This window comes from Salminus brasiliensis, chromosome 22 (assembly GCF_030463535.1).
Source record: "Salminus brasiliensis chromosome 22, fSalBra1.hap2, whole genome shotgun sequence".
Classification (NCBI taxonomy): domain Eukaryota; kingdom Metazoa; phylum Chordata; class Actinopteri; order Characiformes; family Bryconidae; genus Salminus; species Salminus brasiliensis.
In genome coordinates, this window is record NC_132899.1 from 33,215,954 (window position 1) to 33,230,172 (window position 14,219).

The following is a 14,219-nucleotide window of genomic DNA, read 5'->3' on the forward strand; positions in this document are numbered from 1 at the left end:
CCACTGTCAGAGCTGTTTAGTTAGTATCCGGACCGATATCTGATCCTAGTATCGTATCGGTGCGTCCCTAATTATTAGAAATATTTTTATTATTCTGCTCACACTCAGCCTATCTAGAACCTCCGGAAGGACTACAGTGTCGTTTATTCTGCTTACACTATAGCTCACACTCACAGCCTATCTAGAACCTCAGGAAAAACTAGCGAGACTCTTCTACTCACACTCAGCCTATCTAGAACCTCCAGAGGGACTACAGTGCCATTTACTGTGCTTACATGATTGCTCACACTCACAGCCTATCTAGAACCTCCAGAGGGACTACAGTGCCATTTACTGCTTACATGATTGCTCACACTCACAGCCTATCTAGAACCTCCAGAAAGCACAGTAATTTCTTTTTTTTTTTTTTTTTTTTTTTTACGAAACTTGCCCCGCCCACTGTCAGAGCTGTTTAGTTAGTATCCGGACCGATATCTGATCCTAGTATCGTATCGGTGCGTCCCTAATTATTAGAAATATTGTTATTATTTTTATTATTATTATTATTATTATTGCTGCTGCACTGGAGCTTCTAACAAGTGAACAAGTGAACTTCCAACAAGTGAAGAGCAAACCCAGAGTTTATATCACAAGCGCAGCGATTGCTGAGTCTAGATCAAAGCCTAGATCAAAGCGTAAGCAGAAAGCAGGACAGATGTGAGAGGATGAGTAAGACATGAGCAGATTTATTGATGAAGGCTCCTCGTGTGGAACAGTGTTGGATCTCCTCCTCCTCACCTCCCGGCACTGAAATGTCTTTTGGCAGCTGTGAACCTCCTTCCTCTCCTGCAGCTCCAGAAACACTGTAGCTCTGCTGTAGCACCACTGCAGGACACGGACAGTGACCATACACACCCAAAAACCTCACACACACACACACACACACACACATACTCACAGTTTCGTTAGTAAATGCTCACACATCTACGGACCCCGCGGCGGACCCCTCCGCCAGCATGTGCTCAATATCCGGACGGCCTCTGGATCTACTTTGGCCGCGTTGCGTTTCCACCATCTCTGGACGGCCCTTTCTGAAGGGGAATCCCACAGAAACCTTCAAATTCTCGCTTAATTCAACAATTAAGAGATGTGGTTAAAACCAAAGCGCGGTTCTAGATAACCCCATCCCCCCCCCCCCCCGTCAGAACTGTGGTTCTACAGTGGAGGTGAAGGGAAGCAGACGTCTGAAGCTCTAATAATAAAAGCTCCTCACAGAAAGTTCTTAACCTGATGGTGATGAAGACGCTGCCTGATGCCTGAGACACTGTTCTACCAGAGTTCTGAGAAGAGTTCGGCTCTAGAACCTGCTTTTAGAACCAGATCATTAAAATGGTGGAGGGATACATGCTGCCTTTAGGGTGTAGTTCGGCAAAAAGTAGTCCCTTATGAGAAGTGTATTGTGTGAGCCACGGCGAGCGCTCTACACAACCATCTAAACATGAGCTCGGGCCAGTGTTCTTCAACAGACCACACACACACACACACACACACACACACACACACACACACACACACACACACACACCACTAAACATTGTGAAAGGGACATCGTTGTGTTATTGTGCGAAACACAAACACTTAAAAAAGAGCCGCCTACCACACTGACCGACCTTTACCCCTCGGGTCAAACCATGCCAACACACACACACACACACACACACACACACACACACACACACACACACACACACACACACACTTATTAACTCTCCACATGGAGAAAATAAAAAACCCTCTGGAACCGGAGGTGCCGGTCTCGGAGCCAGCTGGACGTAGTGTTTGGTGTAGGGTTCTCTCAGGAAGCCTCTCTTTAGAGTTGCTGCAGTGTTGTGTAGTGTGTGTGTGTGTAGTGTATGTGTGTGTGTGTGTGTGTGTGTGTGTATAAAAGGGGGGGTGGGGGAGTTTGGGGGAGGGCAGGATGCTGCTTGGATCGTCCTCTGGGTCGTCCCAGCGTTCAGAACAGGGTGCACCTCTTGCCTCGTTTCTTGACGGGCGGGGGGCAGAGGACGGCGCGGATGGCCTCATCGAACACGGTCTTCAGGCCGCGCTGGGTCAGCGCCGAGCACTCCAGGTACTTCACAGCTCCTAGACGACGCAAACGGACAAGTGCACACTGTGAGGAAGAGGAGGAGGAGGAGGAGGAGCAGCGGGAATGTGTCCGAAGTGAACAGGACAGAGGACGACGCCAACATTAGGCCTAATTCACCAATACGCTATATTGACAAAAGTATTGGGACACCTGCTGATTCATTGTTTCCAGGGAACTGCATTCAGCGACAAGAGTGAGCGTTAAGTGAGGTCAGGATGTTGGAGGATGATGATGATGATGATCACTATCACCACCCCACCTCATCATCATCAGCCCAAAAGTATAGGATGGAGCACCCTCATCAACCCAGTCCCACTGCTCCACAGCTCAATGCTGGGGGGGCTTTTTACCCCTCTAGCCCACCCCTGGCATTAGACCTGGTGCCTAATGGTGCTCTCTACAGGGACTAGACAAGCTCTGTGTGCGTTTGTGTGTAGCTGAACTCCATTCATTAGAAGGGGTGTCCACAAACATATGGCCATATCGTGTATTTACCCGGATCAGGTGTGCTCCGGACTGGATTCGGGTACTAGGGCGATTATCTGGGGGCCGTGTTCTTGTGCAAGTCAGGCTCCTATTGTTTCTCACAGGGCTTTACCACAGGCGCCACAAAGGAGCCCTCTGTTCCAGCGGGCGGGTGGTGCTGCTCACAGAGGCCGCTGGGTCCCCACCCACGCTTCTCACAATGGGCCTCTGTCCTCTGAGCCAGAGCACAAGCCGACCCACCCCATGAACCCACCCGCTCCGAGAGTTCGGCTCACTGCTCATCTGGATCTCCAGCCTGGGGCCAGCTCGGCTCATCCTGCGGTACACACACCTGCTCCAGACCCCATACCTAACCCAACCCACCCCCAACTCCCCCCCTCCCCACGCCAAAACATCGCCACAGAACTCGCATTCCTGCCCTTACCGATCTCCCGGGCCATGGCCAGACCCTGGGGGTAGGTGATGGGGGAGAGCTTTTTGTCCCGCAGCCTCTCGATGGTGTCCTTGTCGTCACGGAGGTCCAACTTGGTGCCCACCAGGATGATTGGCGTGTTGGGGCAGTGATGTCTCACCTCTGGATACCACTGCACACAGAGGAAGGAGCAGGGCAGGCAACTCGTCAGTGTAATCAGTCTAGACAGTGTTACCTAGGTCCAACACGTGGACAAAAGTATTGGGACACACCTCTTAATCACTGAATTCAGGTGTCTGATTCAGTCCCTAAACGTACAGTCAGCAGAACGGGAGGTTCTAAAGAGCTCAGCGTGGTTCTGTATGTAATAGGAGACCCCTCCATCCTAGATCTTCCTCCATCAGCTGTGAGTGGTGTTCTGTGGGGTGAGGAATCACGCTTCTCCATCTGGCAGCCCGAGAACGTAACCTGCCTGTGACTGCACTGTGCCGGCTGTAAAGTTTGGTGGAGGAGGGATCATGCTGATGATGCTATGAGGGTGTTTATCAGAGGTTGGCCTAGGTCGGCTCCTTCGGTCCAGTAAAAGGACTGACTGTGCCTCATCCAACACCTTTGGGATGACCTAGACAGGTAACAGACACCGCGAGCCAGGTCCTCTCGACCACCATCAGCGTCTGACCTCTGAGATGCTCACAAAGCATCAACAAAACATTGTAGAAAGCCCTCCTAGAAGAGTGGAAGCTCGGGTGTTCGAGCCGACTCTGTATGAATGCCTATGGGTTTAGAACGGGAGGTCGTTACCCGCTAGGTGTAGGTGGAACAGTGCGGAGGTGTCCCAATACTTTTGTCCACATAGTGTAGCATGACTAAAGATGACTAGCCTATATGAAGTCAGCATGTACTGTCTAATCTAAAAAATTCATTCTAAGCATCCTAAGCCAGCTAGCCTTGCGATATGAAAATTAACTCTTTAGCTGCCAGGAAGGTACTGCGCGCGCACACACACACACACACACACACACACACACACACACACACACACACACACACACACACACACACACACCTTTGCACGGACGTTCTCAAAGGACGCTGGGCTCACTAAGGAGAAGCATATTAAGAACACGTCCTGTGAAGAAATAACAGAAAGGCATGACATTAGCATCACAAACTGTAAGACGCAGGATTTCAAGCCAATAAGAGATTCAGATGCAGACCGTCTGTGGATACGAGAGCGGGCGAAGGCGGTCGTAGTCTTCCTGTCCTGCTGTGTCCCACAGGCCGAGATTGACCGGCTTCCCGTCCACCATAACATTGGCGGAGTAGTTATCGAATCTGGACAGAAAGATGCCTCCGTTAGGTCAGGCTTCGAAGAATCTGACCTGCATTCCAAACCAGTGACCAGAGGTGAAGAGCCCTTAACGTCCGCAGAGAGCGAGAACGGCCCGAGGCGTCGGCCGGCTTTGGAATTGGACGCCAATAAGGATTACCGCATGCTCCATTACCTCTAAATGACCCCCCTCCCAGCATTCCTGCGTGGTGACCTAAGGCCAAATTCCTCAAATTCCCAAAGAATTCCTTACATTTCTCCGCATAATTAACCAGTTAGGATGTGAATAGGATGTGGTTCGGTTCTAGATAACCTCCCCCAGTCAGAGCTGTGGTTCTACAGTGGAGGTGAAGGGAAGCAGACGTCTGAAGCTCTAATAATAAAAGCTCCTCCCAGAAAGTTCTTCACCTAATGGTGATGAAGACGCTGCCTGATGCCTGAGACACGGTTCTACCAGAGTTCTGAGAAGAGTTCGGCTCTAGAACCTGCTTTTAGAACCAGATCATTAAAATGGTAAAAAATAGTCCCTAAAGAAACTGCATTAGTTGAGATCCTCCACTATTTTACCTTTATCATCATCATCATCATCATCATTTCATATAAAACTCAGAAGACTAAAGATCGTATTCTAAGAAGATAAATTATGGGCTTTATCTGTGCTGTTGTCATGGCGACCAACAATGTCTGGTTCTATTAAAGAAATCAGAGTGGGTCAGTTTCACTGCAGAAAACCCGCTGAAGCCGAGCTCATTATAAATATCGGTACAGTGCCCAGGGTTCATACTGGGCAGTCAGAAGGTTGTGGGTTCGAACCCTGAGGATAAATTGACTACATACGGGATAATAAGTGATTATCCTGTATTTAGCCTCAGTTCGTATGGGGTGGGGGGATTGGGGTCTAGGTGGGCATCTTAGGCTAAAGGTTAACACTAAGCAGGCCTGAGGGTACTCACACTGTGGGTATGTACTCCCCAGGAAAGGCATTGGTGGTGTAGCTGATGAGTAGGCAGGTCTTACCCACAGCCCTGAGGAGGGAAAAGCAGAGAGGACCAGTTAGCCAAACAACAACAATCCCAGTCATCCCAGTTAAGACCGGGTCCAGTTATTATTATCCAATAATAATCCCAATATAGGGACTGGGAATGGGGTTTCCTTCACCCCTCACCCCACTCTCTCTCTCTTTCTCTCTCTCATATATATATATGTGTGTGTGTGTGTGTGTGTGTGTGTGTGTGTGTGTGTTTCAGTGACAGACTCTGTCCCAGATTCAAGCTGCCCAAGGCCACTCTCCTTCTGTCCCTCTTTTACTTCTTAATATATATATATATATATATATATAAATATTTTTTTATTAATTAATAATAATAATTTAATTAAAATATACATTTTAAATACAGATGTTTATAAGAATTAAATACAAAAAAAATTATTAAATAAAAAACTTAAACTTAAAGTAAAAAGTTCGTATGTTCGGATGTATCGGTTCTTCAGTATCGATTCACCGTCATCTTTCCTCCACGGAAAGCACCGCACCATGAGCTAATAATCATTCATTCATTTCTAATTAATTAATTAATTAATAATTGTTGCAGAACAAATAGAACAAATTCTGAATTATTTGGTAATTTTTAAATATATTTTTAATTACAAATGAATTAAATTAGCTTCGTAAACTAATTGTCCGTTCCACCTTAAATGGTGCAGCAGTTACATTAAGGCAACGCTGTGAGCTAATAATTATTCATTCATTTTTAATTAATTAATAATTGTTGTAGAACAAATAAAACAAATTCTGAATTATTTGGTAATTTTTAAATATATTTTTAATTACAAATGAATTAAATTAGCTTCGTAAACTAATTGTCCGTTCCACCTTAAATAGCGCAGCAGTTACATTAAGGCAACGCCGTGAGCTAATAATTATTCATTCATTTTTAATTAATTAATAATTGTTGTAGAACAAAAAAAAAAATCTGAATTATTTGGTAATTTTTAAATATATTTTTAATTACAAATGAATTAAATTAGCTTCGTAAAACTAATTGTCCGTTCCACCTTAAATAGTGCAGCAGTTACATTAAGGCAACGCCGTGAGCTAATAATTATTACTTCATTTTTAATTAATTAATAATTGTTGTAGAACAAATAAAACAAATTCTGAATTATTTGGTAATTTTTAAATATATTTTTAATTAAAAATGAATTAAATTAGCTTCGTAAACTAATTGTCCGTTCCACCTTAAATGGTGCAGCAGTTACATTAAGGCAACGCCGTGAGCTAATAATTATTACTTCATTTTTAATTAATTAATAATTGTTGTAGAACAAATAAAACAAATTCTGAATTATTTGGTAATTTTTAAATATATTTTTAATTAAAAATGAATTAAATTAGCTTCGTAAACTAATTGTCCGTTCCACCTTAAATGGTGCAGCAGTTACATTAAGGCGCCTGAGGCGCCTTAATGTAACTGCTGCACCATTTAAGGTGGAACGGACAATTAGAAAAAAGAGGCTGGCGAGCACGAAGCTAACGCTAAATACCTCCTAATATCGACTAAAACAGGTGGTTTCCTTCACGAGATGACTAAAACAACAGCACAACAAGTCCACAGATGTGTCTTTATCCTAGAACCAGGTTCTAGCTTCCCTCCACCAGTGTTTTTTCCTGAGGATGCTGCTCCCTCTCTCTCTCCCTTAACAAAACGAACGTCACTCACCCGTCGCCGACCACCACGCATTTAATAGCTTGCATTTGTAAACGTAGCTTCACCCAAATTTGCCCAAATCCTCTAATTTTCAGTGGCTGAACGATTCCAGCTGGAGACGGGGAGCCGCAAAATACCCCGAGTAGCTAAGCTAGCTATCATACACACGGTCCCAGCCCTCCGTGGCCGCTTCGGAGCATCCGGAAAGCTACGGAAAGTGCCGAGCGGCGTTAAAGGGGCCATCGCTGTGTCCGGTTATCGGGGTTATTCGGACACATATGGAAGTGAAATGCACCGAGTTGTAAATATTTTTTAAAAATTAGCCCTCAAAATGTGAAGAAAATCACTGGTGGGAATTGCGCAGAGTGGCGGCGAATGGAACCAGACGTCTAAAAAACAAACCCCCCAAAAATTCACCGCCTCTTAAAGCTCCCTTATAGAAAGTTAAGGCATCTTATGATTAGGGACACACGGTCTGATGCTGGAGATACAGTTTAGCAAGTTTTAAGAAAATATTTTTGCAAGTTAATGGAAAAAATGGAAAAAATACGCTCATGGCGGAGGGATACTTGCAGGGTGTAGTGAAAAAAATAGTCCCCAAAAAGAAGTGCGTCCGTTTTTCCAGGTTTGTCACTATTTCGCCATGATTCCAGCCTTCCCTATGAATTTTAGGACACATGGGTAAGGTTCGGAAGTAATTGTACGAACCACAAGTCATGTTATTTTTTTCGGTGAATATTTTATTGTGTAAAAACAGTACAAGAAATAAAATAATTAGGTATAAAATAGTAAAAAAAAACAGTAATTTATAGTAAAATCGTAAAATTTCTCCCAGGTTTTGACCCGAATATGGATTAAATATAAATATAATTAGTTGCATTTCCTCCGATGAAACTCGAATTTGCTTATCCTGAGATATCCCTCCTAAAATCGCCGCGTAAACATGATGATCAGGCCAATAGAAATGCTCCAAAAAGGCGTGGAATCAAATCTCAACATTAACCCACACAGCAAACATCCTAACCCCAGCCAGGAGGATTTATTGAGCAGATAGGTCGACGTGCCGGTTAGTGGCGCCGTCTCGGGCGAGTCACTTTTTGGGGCTGTGGTGTCCCAGCGGGGAGCCCTGGACGTAGGTAAGGATGGCGTTCTGAAGGAAGCTGGCCCTCTGCGCCTCGTCCTCCCGCATGCGCTGAATCTCGCCCTCCTTCATGCGCAGCCGCTCCAGCAGAGACGATATCTCGCTCTCTTTGTCCAGTAGAGCCTCGCGGTGGGAGGTGCCGAGTGCTGCAAAACACCCACATAACACAGTGGTTTAGGGAAGGGATTCTATAGCGTGTCCACAAATATGTGGACACTAGCGGCGTGCTTCCGTGCGTCTCCTGGACTGCAGTCCAATTTCTGAGCCAAGACATACCCTTCATTTCTCTCTCCAGAGCAGCGATCTTCTCCTTCAGGCTGCTCTGAGCCGTCCTCTCTGCCTGAAGGTGGCCGATCTGCTCCTGCAGCTCCACCCTGACCCGCGCCACCTCCGCCATCTTATCCTGCTCCTTCCCCGACAGCTCCTACAGGCAGCAGAACAGAACAGACAGGAATATACACTTCTTTACCAAAAAAACGTTTGTGGACGCCCCAAGCAATGAGCAAATTCAGCTGCTTTCAGGTGACCTGACATACACAGCTGTGCTCGGTCCCTAACGACGGGCTCCGGAGCAGCCGTGAACAGGTGAGCCTAAGGTCAGCGTGAGCTAGAGGGGTGTTAAGCCCATGGGGTTGTGGAGCAGTGGAGCTTTGAGGAGGAGGTGAAGCACCTGCTGCAGCTCGTCTATCCTGCGGCGGAGCGCATCCATCTCGATGCTCTGCTGGCCTGTGCGAGCGTGCAGCTCGGCTATGGTCTGCTTCTGCTGGGTGCAGTGGCTCTGAGCCTCGTCCCGGGACTGACGGGCGCTCCGGAGCTTTTCCTCCATGCTGCTCAGATGCTGCTGCTGCAGGTTCGGAGACACAGGTGGGGGAAGTCAGGAAACAACGTCCGAACTGCTGCTTGGCCCCACCCATTCCGCCTACAGCAGTCTAGCCCCACCCATTCAGCCTACAGCAGCCTAGCCCCACCCATTCAGCCTACAGCAGCCTAGCCCCACCCATTCAGCCTACAGCAGCTATTCATTGAGCTCCGTACCTCCTCCAGGCGCACCTGCGCCCTCACTTTCCCCATCTCTTCCTCCGCCTGCGCTCTCTCCGTTACCATGGCGGCCTTCGCTCGGCTCAGCTCCTGCCCGGAAACGAAGCAAGGTGGTCAGCTGAAAACCTACGAAAGCTTCTCCTGCCCCTTCTCGTGAAAGGCGGGTTCACTTGCCTCCTCCAGCTGGATCCGCTGACCCTCCAGCTTGAGAATGCGGTCTTGCAGAGCCCTCTCGCGCTCCTCCAGGTGCCTGTTGATGTGGTCCACCTACACAGGAAGAGATAAATAAAGAGTCTTTTAGATTAGGTTGCCTGGGTGTTGCTGGGTGGTTGCTATGTTACCCAGGCGTTGCGGCCCCTCATGGAGGGCTGTACACCTGCTTTTCTGGACAAGCTGAGAGCTCCAGAAGCTTCAGCTTGATCTGAAGGTAGAGAAGCATGTGGGCTGAGGCGGCGGAGCAATACTACAAGCTGCTGGATTGAGGTGGAACTGATACAGCTAGGCTGTTGCTATGGTCCTGGGTTTTTTGGTTGCCGGGGTGTTGCTACCTGCTGTGGAATTACCTCTTTCTGCCGTAAACTGTCCATATCCTCAAGAGCCTGCTTGGATCTTCTCTTCTCCGTGTCCAAGCGCTCTAAAAACAAACGGTGGTATAAGAAACATCAGCCTGAGATGCTGTGTGTGTGTGTGTGTGTGTGTGTGTGTGTGTGTGTGTGTGTGTGTGATGATGGTACCCTCAGCCTGGGCGAGGCGCAGTTTCAGCTCTGCAGTGGAGTTTGTGAGCTCCTGCTTCAGCTCGAAGATTTGATCTTGCTGAGATTTGCACCGTCGCTCACTCTCTTCAAGCTGCAGCGTAAGGATACACACTTCACATTAACACACACACACACACACACACACACACACACACACACACACACACACACACAGTACCTTGTTCTTCAGCTGGTGGTTCTTCTCAGACAGACTGTTCACCTCCCTCAAAAGCTTCCCTTCACACAGGAGGGTCTCCTACAAACCAAACCCAGCATCACAGCACAGATTTAACACTAAGGGGACAAAAGTATTGGGACACCTCCTAATCACTAAATCACAGGTGTCTGTAGGTAATAGGACCCCCCGGAAATGAAACGAGACTGCAGAACCTCTTGCTGCTTCTTTATTTCTCGGGAATGTCGCTCCAGCAGTTCGTTCTTCTCCAGCTTCACTCTGGTCAGCTGATCCCCCAGGTTACTGACCTTCTGCTCAGCCAGAGCCAGCGCAGCCTCGTTCATCTGCAGCCTGTCCAGCCCAAACAAACACAGACACACACACACACACACACACATACCACACAGGGACTGTTACGGCACGGTGCAAGCAGGAGGGAAGAGCCTACGGTGCGGCTAGAGGCGTGCGAGTCTGCTCACTTGGCTGTGAGGGAGTTCACGGCCGATTTCCGCTCGTTCAGGGCTTCCTGTAGCTGCCCCACGCGGATGGACGAGTTTCTAGAGAGAGAGAGAGAGAGAGAGAGAGAGAGAGAGAGAGAGAGAGAGAGAGAGAGAGAGAGAGAGAGAGAGAGAGAGAGGCCAGAAATGAGCCTCACTACTCAACGCCCAACCATGCTACCGCAACACCCTATAAACCACCTGCAACACCTTAGCAATGGCCCTAGCAACCACCTGGTATATAACAGGAGCCACCTAGAAACACTCAGCAGCATTACACCCTCAGGCCTGACCGCTGCACACTGACCTGCTGCTTCTGCCCATTTCATCCTTCTGCTGATCGATGGTCTCCATCAGGCTCAGAAGCTGAACAGTGAGAGAGCAGTAAATAAACAGAGCGTTAGCGACTGAGGAGGGCGGCGCTTCAAGTGAAAAAGGCGGGGGGGGCGGTTGGGGGGCAGCAGGACCCACCTGCCGACCCTTCTCCTCCTTCAGAGTCTGGATCTCCTTGCTGAGCACTTGGGTTCTAGAGCGGCTCTCTCTCAGAGTGGACTGCCGGTCTGCGTTGTGCTCCGTGGACTGCTCTGAAGAGGAGAGGTTAAAATCAAGGCGTGTCCCCCCGGGGGTCCCATCGCTACAAACAAATCTGGAGGATCATATTACGATCAATAAATACTAAATCTGGACGCCCCCCTATTAATAAATAAATATAATCATTTGTACTACATAAAGATGATTAAATTAACACACGGGCATTTCAGGGTTGGCTGCAGGTATAAATAAGCGAGCACCAGTCAGAGAGCGCGAAGGGCATGTTTATAAGGTACCGGCCTAACAGTGGAGCCCCCCAGGGTCACTCGCTAGGGTCGTCCGAGCCAAGGGTGGCTGAGTTTCACCACTACAGCGGCAAACCTCAGACACCGATCCCGGCCTCGGGACTACTTTTTTGCCGAAGGAGAGGCAACAGGGCTGATTAGACCTATGACGTCATCACGTCCAGTCATCTGAGCTGCAGTACAACTGCTGAAAGTGTCTGACCGATGGATCTGAGGATGTCGCTGGGGACGTTGTTGCCGGCCATCTCCAGCCGGAGAAGACTGCGGTTCTGCTGCAGAGCGTCCAGCAAGGCGCGGCCGCCCAGCAGGCCGATGTTGTTCCACCGCAGATCTGCCTCAGACACAGAGAAACACGTCATGGCATGGCCATGCTGACATGCCCTACTTGTCCAAATGTTTGTGGACACCCCTCTTTCTAAACATCACTAACGCTCGATCAAATCCTCACAGCAGCGCGCCCCCAAATAAAGAAACAACGAATGCGCAGGTGTCCCAATACTTTTGTCAACTACATTTCTGGCTATATAGGCTTTCAGTTACTGCATCCATTGCTGACACAGATGTGCAAATGCACACACACACACACAGCTTGTCTAGTCCCTGTAGATAGAATGGAATGATGGATGGTGGAGCTCCATCCAGTACATTGGATGTGATGAGGTGGAGTGGCGAACGCGCAGGTGTCCCAATACTTCTGTCAACTACATTTCTGGCTATATAGGCTGTCTGTGGACCCTCACCCAGCTCTTGTAGGACGGAGTTCCGTTTCAGAGCTAAGGCGAGCTCTGCCGCCCCCTGGTGGTTGATCTGGTTGTTGCGCAGGTCAAGCTGGCCGAGGCAACCATTGGAGGCGAGACCCTCACAGAATATGGAAAACCCCTCTTCCCACATGCCGAGAGCGTTCCACTCCAAAACAAGCCTGTAAACAAGCAGCACATGCCAAATCAGACGTCTGACGTGTGAGCTGACTGAGGTACAGCTTCAGAGTTCAGTGCTAAAGTCTCCATCCACCTTCGTAATGTCTTGTTCCTCACCAACACCTTCCCCAAGGCCTCGGCTCCGGCTCCTCTCAGGTTGTTTCCCTAAGATATTAATGCAATATTAATAACAATAATAATAATAATAATATGCTCATACACATGTATGCATGCCATACTGCTACTTTTAATACGCCGCCCTTTCCTATTTGTCATATATCTGCATGTTTACCTTGAGATCCAGCACTCTGACCGTGGTATTAGAACACAGCCCATTCAGGAAAAGCTTGGCGCCTGGGAATGACAGGCGGTGCTGATCATAAGCCGACATCCCTTTGATATACAGTCAATCAGTCTAATCAATCGAGCTCCTCTCACCTTCTTCACTCAGCATGCAGTCACTGAGAGCGAGCTCGGTGAACAGGGTGTCCTTCTGCAGCGTCCTGCCCAGCACGGCACACGTCTCCACGGTCAGGCTCTGGCCACCGAGGTCCAGCCTGGTTCCTCCGGACGCCGCCACCGCCGCCCTCCCCCTGGCCTCATGGAGCTGCATCAGGACCGACTCCTGGGGCTCCACCCCGGCCTCCTTGCACAGCCGAAGATAGGCCCGTCTGAAGTCGTCCATGGCCGGGCCGGGCCTTCGGGCCTTCTCTCTCACTCTAAGGCAGGGCTGCAGATGGACAAATCAGAGGACTGTATGTTATGGTCAGTCATTAGAGGCAATGGATCAGGTGTGAGATGCTTAAGGGTGTTTAAGAGAAGCAAACATGGAGTTTAGGTGGTTATTTGGGGGTGGAAATACAAAAAAATTACGTTTTAGGCTGATAAAGTTGGCTTATTTTTGGAATTATCCGTTCCACCTTAAATGCTGCAGCAGTTACATTCTGGCGCCTGAGGCGCCAGAATGTAACTGCTGCAGCATTTAAGGTGGAACGGATAATTCCAAAAATAAGCTGTAAACTTAAAAAGCAAACTTTAAACGAGTTCATTTTAACCCTTAATATATTTAATCATCTCAAATAATGCCTAAAACCCGAACACACATTAAAAACAACCCGAATAAACCCGAAATTAGACAGATCGCTTCATTGTTATTGTGCTAGCCAGCTAGCTAACATTAGCCAGCCGGCTCCAATACTATCTAGAACCCGTAAAATCGCCCAGAACAAGTCAGACAAAGGTCCAAATCCAGGATCTCACTCCGTACCGTTGACCTGCATCCTTAAACCCCCGCTGTTTTGACAGCTAGCGTCGTTTACAGCCTGCCTGGCTAACAGTTGTCAGGTATCCAGGAACAGAGGCGGCTGCCGGGACCGCGCTGCATTGCGGGAAATGTAGTACGGCACCAATACAACGACAACAATTGTTTTTTTTTTTTGTTGTTGTTGTTTTATTTATTATATTGCGGATATGTTATGGAGAAATATCTCTAATAGAATTTTTTGTGTTTTTAATAATAATTAATAATAATAATTTAAAAAATAATCATTTTAAAAAATAAAAATCGCCATGGCAACACAGATATATTTACCTATGGTTTACTATCCGCATGTGTTTTATATGAAAAGAGAAATGATGATGATGATGGTGGTGTTGGTAAAATAGGGGAGAATATCAGCTAATACCGTTTTCTTCAGGGACTATTTTTTCGCCCTGCAGCATGTATCCCTCCACCAAGGAACTTTCTAGGAGCTTTCATGGCCTCAAACTTCACCTTTTAACCCCTATGAACATTT

General features: G+C 47.8%; 2 protein-coding genes across 2 annotated transcripts; both read right to left on the reverse strand.

Annotated features, from left to right (window-relative positions):
* Nucleotides 1–709: 709 nt before the first annotated feature.
* rac3b (Rac family small GTPase 3b) lies at nucleotides 710–7,259 on the reverse strand. Its single transcript, XM_072666625.1, has 6 exons — nucleotides 7,077–7,259; nucleotides 5,310–5,381; nucleotides 4,244–4,361; nucleotides 4,093–4,155; nucleotides 3,039–3,198; nucleotides 710–2,124 (listed from the first exon to the last, which is right to left on the reverse strand). The coding sequence occupies exons 1-6, from the start codon at nucleotides 7,109–7,111 to the stop codon at nucleotides 1,994–1,996; spliced, it is 579 nt and encodes a 192-aa protein (XP_072522726.1). The 5' UTR covers nucleotides 7,112–7,259; the 3' UTR covers nucleotides 710–1,993.
* Nucleotides 7,260–7,783: 524 nt separating this feature from the next.
* On the reverse strand, nucleotides 7,784–13,797 carry lrrc45 (leucine rich repeat containing 45). Its single transcript, XM_072666731.1, has 18 exons — nucleotides 13,691–13,797; nucleotides 12,862–13,153; nucleotides 12,716–12,777; nucleotides 12,518–12,588; nucleotides 12,247–12,425; nucleotides 11,709–11,837; nucleotides 11,142–11,254; nucleotides 10,978–11,036; nucleotides 10,653–10,730; nucleotides 10,389–10,524; nucleotides 10,177–10,254; nucleotides 9,978–10,089; nucleotides 9,807–9,877; nucleotides 9,418–9,510; nucleotides 9,241–9,333; nucleotides 8,876–9,049; nucleotides 8,482–8,629; nucleotides 7,784–8,351 (listed from the first exon to the last, which is right to left on the reverse strand). The coding sequence occupies exons 2-18, from the start codon at nucleotides 13,106–13,108 to the stop codon at nucleotides 8,155–8,157; spliced, it is 2,040 nt and encodes a 679-aa protein (XP_072522832.1). The 5' UTR covers nucleotides 13,109–13,153; nucleotides 13,691–13,797; the 3' UTR covers nucleotides 7,784–8,154.
* Nucleotides 13,798–14,219: the final 422 nt, after the last annotated feature.